At 36.6% G+C, this 17,516-nt stretch overlaps 1 protein-coding gene across 10 annotated transcripts in view; it reads left to right on the forward strand.

The window, feature by feature from the left end:
• The window catches only part of LOC116307894 (pyroglutamylated RF-amide peptide receptor), a 34,896-nt gene extending 18,538 nt beyond the window's left edge, over nucleotides 1-16,358 (forward strand). For 2 of the 10 annotated variants that reach the window (XM_031718234.2, XM_031718219.2), the window contains exons 2-3: nucleotides 5,497-5,582; nucleotides 12,609-16,358. In XM_031718234.2, coding sequence (XP_031574094.1) covers nucleotides 12,629-13,816 — 1,188 coding nt within the window. In that variant the 5' untranslated portion in view covers nucleotides 5,497-5,582; nucleotides 12,609-12,628 and the 3' untranslated portion in view covers nucleotides 13,817-16,358. Of the gene's footprint in view, nucleotides 1-3,579; nucleotides 3,746-5,496; nucleotides 5,583-5,834; nucleotides 5,850-9,518; nucleotides 9,634-10,001; nucleotides 10,489-12,008; nucleotides 12,065-12,608 lie in introns of those variants that run through there. The other 8 variants (XM_031718255.2, XM_031718247.2, XM_089031010.1 and 5 more) reach the window with 7 other exon arrangements.
• The last annotated feature ends 1,158 nt before the right edge of the window (nucleotides 16,359-17,516 follow it).

The raw sequence follows: 17,516 nt of genomic DNA on the forward strand, positions 1-17,516 counted from the left end.
TATGCCATTTTTCTTTTCTTCTCCTTCGTTTGAATCATTTATTTTTTTCCTTGAGAAAGCTTACTATTGAAATATCCTTGTGCAAAAAAGTAAAGTATAGCCTTGATAGAGTACGTCAGTAAAATTGGGCTTGGCGCTGTTGCTAAGATTTTCCACGACCTATCTATCTTTCTATCTACCTATCTATCTATACTATCTTTCAGTAATAAACAATAGTAATGGGTTAAACATTTATAGTGTCTTTGGAAACTATCGCTAATGTTTCGGGGGTTAGGAATGAGGAAATGAAAAGTTTCTAATAGGTTTAGTTATCAGGCGCGATCAATTCCAAATCTTCTTACTAACATTAGTTTTAATTTGTAGGAGGTGCTCCTATTTTGGCCAACCATTTTTACATTTCCCCATGTTTCCCTAATTATGTTTCTGTCAGAAATATGAATTCTATCCTTAAGATGTCACTCGTTCCTTGAAAAAGAAAAAAAAAAAAAAAAAAAAAAATCATTTTGGGACGTTATAACATAATTTCTATTAATATTTTATTAGTTTCTCGTTAGTTTAAGCAAGTTTAATTAAGTCAATATTCAGAAATCTGAGATACCATCCGTAAAATGTCAAACGTCCTTAAATATTAATTTAACTATTTTTACACATCAGAAGATTGCGCTATTTGTCACAAAAAAAAGTAAATTGAAAATAGAAAAAATATATCTTCTACAAACATTTAATTTTATTTTCATTAGTCGAAATTTCTTTGGCAGGAAGATTAATTTGAACAATAGTTTTATGATAAAGCAAAGATGGCATTCATTTTCCCAAAGTCTCCTGCAATGCGCTCACGAGAAAATAGAAATTTGAATATGAAAAAAATCACCAAAAATTTTCTTGTTGTGATAGCAAAATTACGCCATCACTGCAACAAGCCTAAAAATTGAGCAACTTAATTGGGACTCTACGGAGTACAATTTGGGATATAATTGTACTCCTCTTGTCCAATCAGAATCCAGTAATTTTGTAGAGTGTAATATAAGTTATAAAACTTTATATTTTTTAAATTAGTAAAAAAATAGAAATAAAATTAAAAAAATTTATCATTTTTCAAAAGAGCATGTTGAAATTAGTAAACTCGAACATAGTATTTTTAATTTGAAATAAAAACTAACTTTTCTGGAGTCAAATTTTCGATTCTCCGAACATAACACAGCTAACTCACAGATCGAATTAGATTTTAGCTTGTTCGGCCTTGCGGATTTCAGTAGAGCCTAAAGAGCTCTACTCACATGTCATGTGATGCTAAGTTCAGAAAGAATCATTACCCCGTTTCATTATGGAGAAAAGATAACCCTTGCAATTGCCAAACAACTAATTATAAGAGTTTTTCTTTCGTTTGATAAGAGGCTTTCAAGATGAGGCACAAGCATACTATACTAAGGCTTGAGAATATGTGGACCGCGTAGCACTTATGAAATACATGAAGATATAGAAATACAGATAAGTTATAGTGCGGGCGAAAGCCCTTTGAATTAAATTCGGAAAAATTAATTTCCGACCTCGCTGGGAAACGAACCCGCGACCTATACTAAGGCTTGTTTATCAGACAGAATCGTTCAAATCAATTGACTCTGTGAACGATCCTAATTCAGTTCTATAAACTGCTTGTGTAATATGAAATTTGAAACATAGCCATTCAAAGGAGAACCCGTGGATATTAAAGTGTATTTATTTTGAGTTATAACTATTGTTTAGAAATTATTATATGAGTATACGCCTACTTGCAAGAACGTTGTCATACGATATACACCTACTTGCAAGAACGTTGTCATACGATATTAGAACATTAGTAATTTAGTGAGAAAGGAATTCATTAAAAGACGAAAGAAAAAGTTCAGCTTCAGTGATTTTCTTTTGTTTTTTGATATAATATTCCCATACCACTAAATCACTAATGTTCTATTTTCGTATGATAATGTTCTTGTAGGTAGGTGTAAATTTTCTGATCGAGTGATTGGTTTTACAATTTTTTACCCTTTTGTTCATCTATCTTGCAAATGAATCGATTGCGGATTTCTGATATGAGTTGGCTGTGTAGTACCAGTCCTCTCACAGATTGGTAGGCTTGTGCGCACGATTATAGCGTCCGACTGTATTGGAAACAATCCAGATGCCATCCCACATCGATAAATAGAACACCAGAAATCAAGAAGGGACAGTGAAATTGAAATGAAGAACTTATTATTCAAATGATCATTTTTGTAACATTTCGTTGTTTGAATAGACCTTTTTGCTTTAATTCTTTTTTCGAACTTAATGCGCCCTTAAACCAAAGGTGATCATTCTTTTCCGGGGAATACGGTATTATTCTTTGTTGAAGGTGTTAGGTGGCCAATAATTGCTTTTACTCACATATGACGAAGCCTTAGAAGGCGTACAAACAAGGTAGCTGAGCTACAAGCAACACAATTATTTTCAAAGTGCTAATATTTCAATTTCGTGTGTTAAAAGAAAGAATTCCGCATTTCACGGGAAAATAATGATCACTTTTTATTTCGTTTCATTTCAATTTCAAAATCCCTTCTTGATTTGGCCCTATAGACGTTAGTCTGCAAATTCTTTACGCGTTAGAGTGTAACCACGTTGCTTTACTGCACACTATTTCTTTATACGCTTCACGAGCCACTAGCTCTCTGTAACTTTTTCTTCTTGCTTCTCGGTTCAGCCTCTGATTAAATAAACTATCTTTTAAGTTCAATTTTAACTTGTGTGAAATCGTTCTATTAACTCGTTTCTACGCTACGCATATCCACAAGTTTAAAAACAAATGAGGGGTTTGTATAACATTTTTTTTGATATCGAGATACGTCCGCTAATATTATTTATTTAAATTAATTTTTGGGAATGATCAGTTTCGAGATCAAAAATATTTAACCTAGTATAGCCATAAATTTGTAATTGAAGGTAAAATTACATTAAGTTTTGTATAATATTGAAAAGCAAATCTATCTGAGCAAATCGGTGTCGTCTTTGAGACAAAACTTAATTACGACGAAACAACAAAATAAATAATAAAATAATAAAATAATAACGTAAAGGATACCGCTTTTTCAATATCGCATCTAATAAAATATTTAGATATCTTAGGAACGGGAGCATGATTGAACGCACGTCGCGCAGTTGAATATTTCAGTTCAGGAAAGTGGGCATTAATTAGGGCTCCTTTCTTTTGGTTAGGCTGCGCTCATAATGTATGGTAGGGGCAGGGGGGAGGGGGGGGGGCAGGTGAAAATTCGAAATGTCCAGAATGATTCTTAACACCCCCCCTTAAAGTCATGAAAAAAACAAAAAAACAAAACAAAAAAAACAAAAAAAACAAAAAAAAAAACGATCCCCCCTAAGCAAGGCTTGTAGCTTCTTCCAAAAATTGTGCATCCCCCCCCCCCCCCCATTTTTCTTTTAAAAATTTGCCCATCCCCCCGTTTTCCTACCAAAATTTTCCCGATCCCCCCTCGATCAATTTCACCTGCCCCCCCTGTCATACATTATGAACGCAGCCTTGTTTGAGCCGCGCAGGAATTGATTAACGGAACTTCCACTAGAGGTCGTCACTGCTCTATACGTGCACGTTTCTTTTCTGTATTTAATGCCATTTTGAGAGTTTTATTTGAAGGCCATATTGAGCAATGATATATTATTTTGAAGAAGTGTAGTTGTACCGGATGGAAGCCAAAGTAAATGGCTGAAGCTTCATAAGGTATTTAAAATTATTTTAGAACCAATTTTTCTATACTCCAATATTCAACACAAGATCAGCAAGTCATGCTTATGTTTGAGTAGGCTTATCATGTCTAATCGGTTCTAGAATTTATTTAGATTCATAAGTCCTCTTTAATGACCGAGGAAAAATGCAAGATAGCCATTAGCAAAATACATGCACTTATTTCAATAAAGTTAGTCACCTGAAAAGCTACAAAGCTGAGACCGACAACGATTATGGGTAGATACATTTTACATGTTTCAACCGCTTGATAACTGTTGATGGACTTGAGATCTTCTACCAGTTACAAGTTCACCTCCTCTGATCATCCTCAACTGCTGCAGTTTGTGTCGAAAGCTTTACTTGTTGAATATGAAATATTTCCCCTGATTCTCAGCGATCACAGCTTTCTAGGTTTTTGTTGACTAACTTTATTGAAATAAGTGTATACGGAGTAAAATAATAGCTGTCTGTTATTTTTGTGTCGAAACATTCTTGCCAAACAGTGCACGCGAAAGTCCGAATCTTGCATCACGACGCAGTAGTTTGCTAACTAAAGAGAGGACAGTATACCTTAGGATTTGGAAGATCACTTAGGGCACACTTGCTAGTTGCTAACTAGTTTAATAACCAATAAACATGTATACTTGCAAAAACATCAAGAGACGAAGAAATTCATAATGCAAGGAGTGCAGCTATAAAAGTTCGTTTCCAAGGAAGTTCCTTTTGATGTTTACTACTGAACTGATGTTCAAGTTTGATGAGAATTTTTATAGTTCTTCCGCCTTTCAAAACCTTTTAGCGAAGGACTTTCTTGGATGTTTCCAAGAGAGCTAAAGACCTCCTTGAAGATCTGCTACTGTAGTATTCCTGTCTCCAAACCGCGTCAGGGAGGCACGACTTTATATAATGGCTTTACAGCGGCGGTCATGCTTAGAGTTAGTGTGTTTGTTGGTTCGTTCGCGTTAATTTGCTTGTTTGTTTGTTTGTTGGTTGGTTGGTTGGTCGGTTCGTTCCTTCATTCGTTCGTTCGTTTGTTCGTTCGTTCGCTGTTTGTTTGTTTTTTCTATGTCTGTTTGTCTGTCTACTGCTTGTTGCTTTATTTGTTCAGTGTCTGTTTCGTTGTTTAGTTGCTTGGACTGTTCGTTTTTTCTCATATTTCTTAACTATTTTTATACCTTTGGTACGGCGTTTATTTTTTATTGAACAACTAACTATTCAAATTACGCAATAATTTTGGTAACATACCGCACATCGAGATTTAAAGCCCGCGGAACCGAATGAAACACAAGACGGGATCATTAAAACAATAAAAACGTTATCGGAAAAAATAATCCCCCACACGTCTATACATATGTAAGAGAATTATTTTTATATATTTTTAACATGCATGATGTTATGTTTCCGTGGTAGCAAAATATTGTAACCGCCATTTATCCGCCTAAATGTGAAAGTTGTATTAATCATTCTTCTTAAATAGAAAGACATATTTGTTATAGTTTATCCGATGTACCTCATTTAATATTTATTGGATTATTTTATTCCCTTTCTTTATCGAGCTTTATCTGTTTTCTTATTACTTTAATTATCTTATTAGTTTTTCCAATACCCATGTGAATATAGCAATGAAATTTGACCGAAATGTTGTTAAAATATTTCTTTATTAATTTAGCTTACGCACGCATCATAATATCAGATATATTTATATATATTTTTAATTTTATGCTTTTATTCTTCTTTTATGCAAGTTCAACGTGTCACTGAACTAAATCAAGTATTGCACTCGCATCTCGCCTCTGGGATCTCGGGTTTAATTCCTGACTCAGCATCACATGTGAGTAGAGTTTGTTAGGTCTCTCCCTTGATTCAAGGGTTTTTCTCCTGGGTCTAAATTGGGTTTCATTCCTGGATTCAGCATCACATGTGAGTAGATTTTGTTAGGTCTCTCCCTTGATTCGAGGGTTTTTCTCCTGGGTCTAAATTGGGTTTGATTCCTGGACTCAGCATCACATGTGAGTAGAGTTTGTTAGGTCTCTCCCTTGATTCTAGGGTTTTTCTCCTGGGTCTAAATTGGGTTTGATTCCTGGACTCAGCATCACATGTGGTAGAGTTTGTTAGGTGTCTCCCTTGATTCAAGGGTTGTTTTTCCAGTTCTCCACATTTTCCTTCTACCGCAAAACCTATAACACGCTAAGATTTCATTTCAATCTGTGAGTTAGCCGTGCCCTGACATTGGCTTTGTGTTGTTTTAGGGTATAAAACTTGAAGTTCGTGATCTTTGCCGACTCCTTAACTTATATTAATCAAATATTAAATCTTATAAATATTAATCGACCTGGCCACAGAAAAAAATATACTATATACACACAGGTAACAAAAAAAGATAATTCGAGGGATATTTCATTCAAAAGATTTCGCCTGGAAAAAAAACAACAGTCAATTTAAAAATAAGCTGTAAAAAATGTAGGTATCCCGGCCGTTCAAGTATTGATTTCACATTCTTCCTAAATCTCCTCAGAACCACGTTCACATTTGCCCGTTTTACGAACATTTGATTTTTCGTCTCATAGAAAAGGTATCGAAAGCTTCGCGTCGAAAATGTCTATACGGCCGGAGATGATGCTTTTTCGTCATTTGCGCATCAGAGTTTAGGAGTCGATCTATCTATTCGCAATCAGACGAATATTTCTGTTATTTGGCATGTAAGATCTGTATTACATCTGCTGCAAAAATCAACTTTCTTTAAAAATCCCACAGTTTATTCACGCGCAAGGCCTCAAGTTTACGAAAAAACCGAAACTTATCAAGTATAATCCTGGTTTAAAGCAAAAAAAATCTTCAGTACTTCCAAGTGGATGTTTACGGAGCTATTTTTTAAGGTGGCTGACTACTTTAGTAAATAATAAAAACAAAATTGACAACTGTAACTTCTTTAACCTGAAATTTAATGCTGATTTCAAATATGCAAAAAAAAAAAAACAAATGGGGTGTCCCGAGCTTGTTTTCGAGATAATCAGAGCATTTAATGGATGCCTACGAGAGCGTTTTTGAAGCAAAAATTTCGCCAGCGGAAATGATCAGAAAAAAATTTAACTCACAAGATAATAGCTCTTTACAGATTCTATAATTGCACAAATGCACGCAAATACTGAAAACATTCTACAATCTGGATATTGTGAAAAAGACAAAGAAATGCATTTATTTGATATATTTTGTCCTTTCAGTGCCCTCAAAAAATCCCATAAAGTCGAACAAAAATTCCTACCAAAATCTATATTTTCGTGTGTTAGAAAAATTAACTTTACTAAATAGTTTAATAAACGTAGATTTTTAGAAGTTTCTTTCGAATAAGTTTTAAAAAAAGTATAGAGTCCCGTGCAAAATATGAGTGTTTTACCTCGAGGTTCAAAACGTGCCAGTCACCTTAAGAAAGTTCAAGTTTTTTTAACCAAAAACGAAGCCACTCAAGGGAAGTGGAAGCCTTGGATCCCACATGGCAAAGTATTGCAGCATCGCGATGCTCTTAGTTTTTAAGAAGTTGAGCGTCCAGAAGCCTAAGTGTTTCTAGAGCTGTGAGGAGCCCTGCAGTCTGTTTTTTTTTTCATTAAACGACTTAGTATATTTTAATTAACAACGTTGATTGAAGCCCAAAGATTGATCTATATTATGCGTACGACTTGGTGCATCAGTGACGGTAGTTTGCACTTAAAGGCTTCCACTGACGATATCTCTATTCGCAATTAGACAAATCTTCTGTTATTTGGTATGTAGAATATGTATCAATACCAATTAATAGACGACAGTTAGACTGTATTACATCCTCAGGTCAAGCATGGTTACTATAATACATCCTACCTAGATAAAACATTACGATAAGAGTACGATAGTATTTGACTCAGTAGCCCACATAATCATATCGGCAATTTGTAATAACCACGCATCTCTTTTCTAGGTACTTCATATACAGTAATAACCCGCGTATAAGAACCTAAAATTTAAGAACCTGTTAGGCTAAAATTTCATTTTTAAGCACTCTTCACATAAGAACCATTTTAGGCTAAAATCCTAAAACAGGTTCTTATTCTTAAAAAAGAAGAAAGAAATAGAATCAATCTTTTCAAAAATATATATCTATAACACAGTCTGTACACAATAATGCTATAAACACTATAACTGTACATGGTTACTGTAAAAAAATCCAACTTAAAATGAAACTTTATTTAATTTCTTGAACAAAAGTTAAGAACCTAATTAAGAACCTAGTTAGCCTAATTTAACACTAAATACCATTTATATAAGAACCTGTTTAGGCTAACTTGAAAAATCCTAATTTCTTATACGCGGGTTTTTACTGTAATTCTCCAGTGACTTAATTATCAGCAGTCAAATATTCTTTTGCTTTGGAAGCCAAATACAAGGGGGGCTATAGGATCCAAAAAATATACCAAACCAATGACAATGACACCGGCAAAATATCCTTTCTTTTCTATGTCTAACGCTATTACCGCCTCCTCGCCTACGTGGTAATGGGTTCGACCCCTGGAGGCCACCAATCACATGTGGGCAGAATTCCTAGTCGGCTCTTCTTCTCTAGGATCATTCGTTTTCCTTCCTTCGCAAAAATTAAGCCACAGGTTTGTTAGCCACTGGCTATTATTTAACATTGCTAACGACTACTGATTAAAGTCCTCGCTGATCAATGAATTTTGATGCATAGTGGACCCGACACTGTTACTGACTGATTGGTGCATGTACTGTACTTTACTCTTCTTCTAGACATTGCTTGCTCAGTTTTTGAATTCCCAGTTCACATATTTGATGATAATCAATACGAGATCAGTGATGCATAAATACAAGCGAAAGATAATTTTAGAAACAAAAAGTAGCTTCCATAATTGTAATGAACGCGCGACTGCATGCATACCTGAGTCGCTGTGACCGGAACGAACTTGCGAAGCGATCATCAATCATAAATATAGCCAACTATGAACGAGTTCATTATGCATAATCAAAACAAAATATTCGTTCGATTGTGGTGTTTCAATTAAAACGACCAACTTAATTCGAACCAATCTGCTCAAAACCAAACTATCTTGCAATTAAAGCCAGTACAGAGTCGAGGGCCTGCCCCAACCCCACACCTAGCTTCTCTTGATATTTAGAGAAGAAAAGTCGAGTTCTTATCAGTGTTTTCAAGGCTCAGTAGCTTAAATTAGGTAGTCATTGGTTGAGCATTCAACCTTGATGCTCTCAAAATTAGGAATTTTAAGGTTTATGGTTTTTAAGTCGAATACTAAAATGGTCTTTTGAATATTTTCGTTGGCCTCAAACTAGATATTTTTTGCTATGATATAAACTAATTACGATTTTGAGACGACAATACCACGAAATATTGATGGCTAGTTGCGATGGAGCCCAATACCAGAAGTTCATAACTTCTGCCAATACCCAATACCATCTGACCGAATCGATTTTCGTTGATTAAAAGCGAAATTCTCCTTACGAGCGCGCGCTATGGCGCAAGCAACAAGCGTAAAAAGTTGGCGCACGCGCGCTCAAGCTTTCGTCGCACGTTAGCCAATCAGAAACCTTAATTTCGAAACGACAGTACCACAAAATATTGTCGTCTCAAAAATATATGAAACTATTTAGTGAATCGAGAGTGCATTATCCCAGTCTATGGTAATTGTAGCCGATATGATGGCACTTGACATTAGTTGTTGAACTGCGGCTTGACGTCACCGTCAGTGTTGCATATCTTCATGTTTTTTTCTGCGTGTAGTATTAAACTGCAACTCCCTCGCTCGTAAAAGTTCTCCGTTGGATCCAGCAGTGAATGTGTACTGGTATAAAGAGGACGTAGAAGAGATATTACATTTCAACAGGTATACTGCTTTTAATCGAATCATAGGCTCTTTTAGGAAATTTAGAACTCACTATATAGTAAACTAGATAACACGTGTTGGTGTGTGTGTGTGTGTGTGAGAGAGAGAGAGAGAGTCCTTTATTAATGACTTTAAGTTTGAAATAAACCATCTCACTACCATCCTTCTTAATGATATAGAGCTGTTTCGATGTAAAAATGTTTTGCAACTGAATAACGAGAATCTATGCAACATGTTACCTATAATACCGAGCCAATACATCTCTTTTAATGTAAATATAACAAACTTTTCATAACTTTGTATAGTAGTAATAAATTATGCGTTCGGTGTGTGTAATGAAATAGAGAGAGTAATGCGCGATCCATACGTAGCGCTTTTCATGTGCCGAACCTAATAGTATCTATTTGGCACATGAAAGGCTCGACGTATGAATCAATTAAGTTCGGCACGACTGGATTAGGTTCGACACGGTACTGAGCTCGACCGCGCCAGTCGAGCCGCACGGCAAAAGTTCAAATGCATACATTAAATTCCGCTGACTGATTTTACCGTTTACTCATGCTCAGAGTATTTGGCTCAACACATTAGGTGCGACGTATGAATCAACGTCGATCCTATTGTAATTGTGTCGATCCAAATAGGATATTAGGTTCGGCACATGAAAGCCCGACGTATGAATCGGGCCTAAGAGAAAAATATCAAATGCCCTTGCCGGGAATCAAACCCACGTCTTCGGTATTCTAGTCCGATGTGTTAACGCACTGCAATACAAGGACCAACCACGCCGGAAACGAAGCCGGAATATGAAATGTAGGGTACTCGTGAGGATCCCAGAGCGATATTTTTTCTCTATAGGTAAGTTGAATTATGTACGCCAAGGGCATTTGATATTTTTCTCTTAACTTTGTATAGTGAATTGCAGCTCGCGTCGTCGCGGTAAATTAATATAACGACTCTTGACAAGTCAAAACCAAGCTAAACCAACATATTTTACCTATCTTTTTGAACTTGAACTTTTGCTTACTTACACACATATAAATGTTACAAGTAAGTTTATGTATATAATACAATTTGAAATAAAATAAGAGATTTATTGAGGAAAAGAATTATCAGTGTTGTTCATGGTACAGTGTGTGTGGCTGTCGAAATAGTGTAAACTTTCAAGTCGTAGCCAAAGTATCTCGTTACCTAAAAACAGAATACTTATTTTTTTCTTTTGACTTTCAAAAATAACTTTTTTTTTTTTGACATTATATTACACCTTTATTAGATTTTACATCTCTCAAGTACCTTCACTCTTAATCTCCTTAAATTTTCTAATATTAATTATGATTGCTAAATTATAATAATGGGGAGAAGTTGCTCTCTATTATATAATATGAATATAGCCGTTGTGCATGGAGTCAATTGCGTCTGACGAAGATAGCTTGGTGATTTGTTGAAAACAGAATACTTTTGAGACTGAACACAATTATAGTAATGCCCTAATAGCTAGCTATTACTTGTACATTTGCCTTTAAGCCATTCCATGTTATAAGAGATATTGGATTGCCTTTCACTGACTATTTGAGCTAAGTGATTTTCAACTCGATTTTAGTGACGTTTTGAAGTATTTCATTGATTAAGTGACTGTGTCAATCAATTAGTCATTTAGCTGATATTGCGTTAAGACCTTTATCTCATAGGAGTTTCATTTGACGAGAACATTTGTCTCATTTGACAGAGCACTCGTCTTAATTCTTTCGCCGGAATAAAAACGAATCATTGAAATCAACTACACTTTTTTATTCCTGAGCTATTGGATTATCCCCACCCCCCCCCCCCCCTCCCTCCTCGCAGGCCCATTGACGCAGGCGCAGAAGCTTAATAAAAAGAATTGATCACAAGATCAACTACACTTAATTTAATCCCAGATTTTCGTGTGTCACCTCTCACTAATCCGCTAAGTATGCTAGGAAATCGTCTGAGCGCAGCAATAGGCCCTTTTCCAACAACAGGTCACGTGACTCTACACCGGTAAAAAGAGACGCTGTGTCAAAGTGAACACTATAAATCGAAAGAGCACCTGAATATTAGTAAGAAGGCAAAGTTTTAGCTTATAATCTTGACTATAGGATAAATGGCATTAAATATAAAATTAAAAATTTCATAAGGATTTGTTTGGGAAAATGTGCTGGATTGCATAGCTTGCCATCCAGCACATTTCCCCATACAAATCGTTATAAAATATTCGATTTTGTATTGTTTGCAAAAGGCCTATCTGTATATTTGTTTGCCTAAAGAAAAGGATCAATCATTACCTACAGATATATTTTACTGAAGCTCACGAGGGGTGTTCTAGTGTGTCTTCCCTTCCTAATATACACCTATTTCAGAAATCGTTGTCGCACCAAAAGCCTCAAGCAACGAGCCAAGACCGCAGAGAACGCAGGTACTTTTAGCTGTAATTAGTTTTTTCATGGTGCATTTTCATTTATTGACTTTATAAATTGCTCCAAGCAAGACTGCTTGAGATGATAACTGGTGTAGAGCTATAGCTACTTGCATGAACCATGAATAAATGTGATCAAAATTAAAAGTACCGACGTTCTCTGCGGTCTTGGTTTGTTGCTTGTTGCTCTTGGTTGCGACAACGATCTTTTCAAATAGGTATATAACATTAGGCAGCACGGATGGTATCAGTATAGGTGTCGCCTCTCATCAACGCGCACGCGCGACCGGCCGGTGTTCGAATCCCGTACTCGGTGTGTAGCAAGTGATTAAAGTTGCTTGTTGGTTATCTTCTTTACTTCGAGGGTTTTTCACCGGTTCTTCTGTTCTCCTTCCTCCATATTTTAAACTACTAAATTCATACTTGATCTGACGTTTAAAGCTTAAGCATGAGCTGCCGGCCTCTTGCAGGGGAGACTGAGTAATTACTCCCCTGCATATCTTCGTAAAATAAAATTACATTTGTTCAATTTTTACTTCAACAGCCCTGTGACAAAAATTTACAATGGTGAACATGTCGAGCACAACAAACGACACGACCGTAGATACAGGTCTGGGGACCAATGTCCAGATCTTCATGTACAGTACCCTCCTCGTGATGTCCTTGATCGGTAACGTGCTCGTCATTACCGTGGTTTGTGGCAACAAAAACCTGAGAACTGTTTTCAACGCTTTCATCGTCAACATGGCTATATCTGACTTGTTCATTCCTTTGCTTGCACTACCGATAAAGATTGTAGAAGTTGCGACAGAAAAGCAAAATATCTGGATAATCCATGGTGGATTTGGTAACGCCACATGCAAGATATTCATATTGCTGATAGACATATCCCCCGGTGTCACAGTCTTCAGCCTTGTCGTTATAGCCATCAATAGGTTCGCTGCTATCGTGAAGCCTATGTCCCATGCTGAACTCTTCAGCATCAAAAGGTGTAAAATCATGATCGCCTTGACCTGGATTTCAGTGACTGTTTTTTTCTCACCTTATTTCTACGTCTACCGAACTACGACATTCAAAAGCTACAACGTATGTGAGATCGATTGGATAGAGCCATTTGACAACACGAAGTCCTTAATCATATTCACCTCCTTCCTCATCGTTATCTTTTTTGTTTCTCCTTTTACCTTGATAATTTTTCTTTACTCGATCATCATCTACAAACTCCATGCAGACTCCAAAACTGTCGTCGAAATGCTAGACAGTCAAGAGGCTCGCAAGAGAAAGTTAAGGAACAAACAAATCTTCTTCTTATCGGTGGCCATGATTGTCGCATTTGCAGTTTTCTGGGGACCATTCTTCATGTTTCTCTTCACAGGTTTGATAAAGCAAAACCTCGTTATCCCGAATGTGTATCTGATAGTGCAGTTTCTTGGATATACCAACTCTGTCATCAATCCATTGATATACTTCATATTTATGAGGAGGTTTAGGCTTGGATTGAAGCTTCTTTTCTGCAAGTGTTTGGAGAACGAGCCCCATAGATCGCCGACTGTCAGCAATACACGATCACTTTTTCTGACGACCAAAGACGGCGTAAATGAGGAGAAGATTAAGTTGAAGTTTATAGGAAATTGTTCAAGCAAGCAAGATTGTGTGGGTACGCGTACAGAGGACTGCAAGACGCCGACGCCGCCAAGTAATGAGGTTAACATGACCACAAGTAAGGGATGCTTAATTACATCTAGACTATAACGACACTCAGGAAAGTTCTGCAGATTTGTAGAAGCCAAAAGTGGAACCATTCTGGAGTTTTAAAGAATTATACCAACTAACTGTAGATACTCAGTTAAAAACTTATAAGTTAACATAGAAGATTGCAAGGCTACAAGTAAGGACAACTGTTAACCTAGCTATAATTTAAACTCAAGACCAAAATTTTGCAGATTTGCAGAATATCTACTGATGAACATATAAAGGACGGCTGAGCTGGACTGGAGTTTCTAAGTCCTCATACTGTAATAGTAAAGAGTACAAGTAGAGAAGATTGCAAGACCCCAAGTAAGTAAGGCTGTTCATCTAGACTACTAGACTGAAGTTACTCCATGAAGTTCTGGAGATTTGCCGAAGCCATCAAAAAAGAAAAACCCGAGCTAGTCTGGAATTTTTAAGAAATGCAATCGACTAATTTTAAAAGATAGAAATAGCAAAGAAGGCAAGTAAAAAAGATTGCATGACCACAAGTAAAGGAAACAAGAGAATATGAACTAAGAGAAGGAATTCTACCTATATAGCCTTGTAACTGTCATGTGCACAGTTTGATGCTATTTTTAGCTTGGAGATATTTTGAGCTAAGAACCTGATTGGTTGATTTCTCGAGGGTAGACGGCTTCCAGACTTTCAGTAAACAAAGCCTGTGTTTTTGTTGTGGACGTAGAGAAATATGGCGCTTTTCGTGTCCTAAAACGAGGCACTAAAAAGAAGCATGATTATCGCGCGATCATGGTAACGAGTTAAAAATAGCATCAATGATTCTAAAAATAGTATCAAAGTGTGCACATGATGGGGCACGGGGATTCCTTCTCTTAGTTCATTTTCTTTTGAAGGAAACTATTCCACCAGCTATGAACACACTAGCTAGTCTTATAGAATAATTCACTAATGTACCTGACGTGAAAGTATAAATTCTAAGATTTGCAGTAACCAGCTTAATTCGCGCACATAGTATACTAGTACAATTATAAAATAAGATCACCTTTCGAAATCTTTTCAAAATGAAACTATAAGAAAGTAAGAAAAAAGTTTTAGGAAGCAATGTAGATATTCCCAGCCGACATAAATCTAATCCTCGTAGGAAAAGTCAAACAACAACAACAACAATAAAAATAATGATGATGATGATGATGAAGACGACGACGACGATGGTGATGATGACAATGGCGATGACGACGACGATAATGGTGATTACAATGACAATGACAATAAAGATGACGATGATGATGACGATGACGATGACAATGAGGACGACGATGAAAATGATAAAGACGATAATGATGGCTATAGATAGAGAAAGATAAACCAGAAGAGCGAAAGGGATGTAGGAATAAAAGCCATATATCATAAAGTCCATGCATGTTGATTGGAACAAAAAAAAAAATTCCCCGTAGCCTCGAATTCAAGCGCTTCAAGACGAGACTACTAGGGTTTAAAAAACGCGCCCTTTGCCTATTTAAGGTCCATAAGGCACTGTCTTCTCAAATGTACATATATATCAATAAAGACAATCGGATTAACTGCGACAAATAATCTCCCATGTTTATGGATAGACATCACGTCGCTTGCCTTTGGGTATGATTTTTTCTCTGCTAATCGATATTCACAAGATTATAACCGAACGGATGTTTTGGTAAAATTATCGGTCAGTAAAGTTTCAAAAAATTTAGAAAATAACCGCTTATGGGAATCTCTAAAAGTACCGCAAGTAGAAATAGGTATAATAGACCCCTTCACAGTTCCCTGCGCCATCTTGAAAGGTAGCCGTGCCTTTGCATCGCATGTGAATAATTGTCCAAGGTGTTAAAAAAGGTCTCTATCATTGCAAGCTCACCGTTCGTCTCGCTTCGATGCAAAGGCACGGCTACCTTTCAAGATGGCGCAGGGAACTGTGAAGGGTGCTATTCATTTGCATCATTTTTTTAGAAAACTAAATTCAGTAAATTTGTAGCAAAAATTATTCATAGTAAAATAAGATATATAGGTTACGAAACCTTTATTTAAACAAGGTAGCCCATCCAGCTAAAAGCTGGTATCTAGAGGAGCCCTGTATGATAAAAAATATATAAAAAATATATAAAATATATATACATATATATATACTTATTTCAATAATGTTAGTCACCAAAAACCTAGTTAAAGCTAGAGCTACGTCTACCGGAAGTGTAAATAACTTCACTTTGGGTTTTCGCGCCTTCAAAGTCTGTATTCCCTGTGGATGTGTTGGCTTTACTGACAATGTTTTGAATAAAATTTCCAATGAACAGCACCCCAAAAAGAAATTATTTACACTTGCGGTTGACGTCACCGTCGTAGATTTTGCGAATCTTAAAGTCCCTAATATCGAAATGTCAACAACGAGAGATTCCACTCAAAACACTAAAATTTAGAGTAAAAATCGGTGTAACACCAAAAGAACCCAAGTGGAACCACCGCCATTAATGCACTAATTAACTAGTTTTATGATATGATGATGCCATGAGCTGAAGGCATTAATGATTAATAAAGAGTTAATTAACATTTACATCTCTATTGTCATTAATTCAGAATATATAATAAAACATATTATATTAGTCTACAGCAATAATAGGATAAGAGGGGATGAATGAATGGATCGACTGACGAACGGAGGGAAAGTAACGATAATGATAGCATGATGGCGTGTATTCCCAAACAATAAAGGAATAAATGGATAATATATACTGGATGGGATGAGATAGGATGGGATGGATGGAAGGATGGATGGATGAATGGGATGGGATGGGATGGGATGGGATGGGATGGGATGGATGGATGGATTGGATGGATGGATGGGATGGGATGGATGGATGGATGGATGGATGGATGGATGGATGGGATGGGATGGATAGGATGGATGGATGGACGGACGAATGCATGAGTATATGGACGGACGGACAGTCGGACGCGGGGGAAGGAAGGATAATGATATGATACCATAGTGGTTAGGTTTAAAAATCACAGGAATCTCTACCTAATCGATCACTCTAAAACGCTCTATCGCGCTAGGGTAACGCTAAAACCAGACGGAAATACAATAATGCATGACAAAATGTAACCTTATTACATAACGTACAAGGCAGAAAACAAAACCATATTTGTTGAACTTTGCAACAATGACGGATAAACCCAGTATCATTTTACAAACGCGGAGACTGAAAACAACACGGCAAGATGGCAGATTATCAAGGAAGTACATCGCCTCATCATGAGGTTTGGTACGACATTTTTCTACCTTAAAATGTCTTTCGTGTTCGATAGAGAGACGCCATCATGTTTTTCGAACAGAGTATCGAAGGTACGGCGCACAAACGTAACGGAGAAAGTGAAACTTCAGCGTCAGATTAAGTCGCTCGAGGCGGAACAATCAATGCGACATTACCAGTTACACATGGAGAAACAAAGCTTAATGAAAGACCTCTCGAAAACTAAAGAAATCAAGGACGTGGATTTTGTGGGTTTACAGAGAAGGAAACGTCTTCCCCTACTACAGACAGAACGCCAACAAGATTTCCAGTCTACGAATTCCGAGCAGGCAATTTATACTAGAGAGGGAAATCGAGAGGATGATGTATCTAAATCAAGGTCGAATTCAGCTCCAGTATTGCCTTCCATAACATGTCGCTGTGCAATAACGGGATGTCGTGTGAGGACGAGAAAAATT

The sequence above is a fragment of the Actinia tenebrosa genome, unplaced genomic scaffold (genome assembly GCF_029948245.1).
Source record: "Actinia tenebrosa isolate PJP-AT-01 unplaced genomic scaffold, QUT_ActTen_1.0 PGA_scaffold16__25_contigs__length_10494907, whole genome shotgun sequence".
NCBI lineage: Eukaryota > Metazoa > Cnidaria > Anthozoa > Actiniaria > Actiniidae > Actinia > Actinia tenebrosa.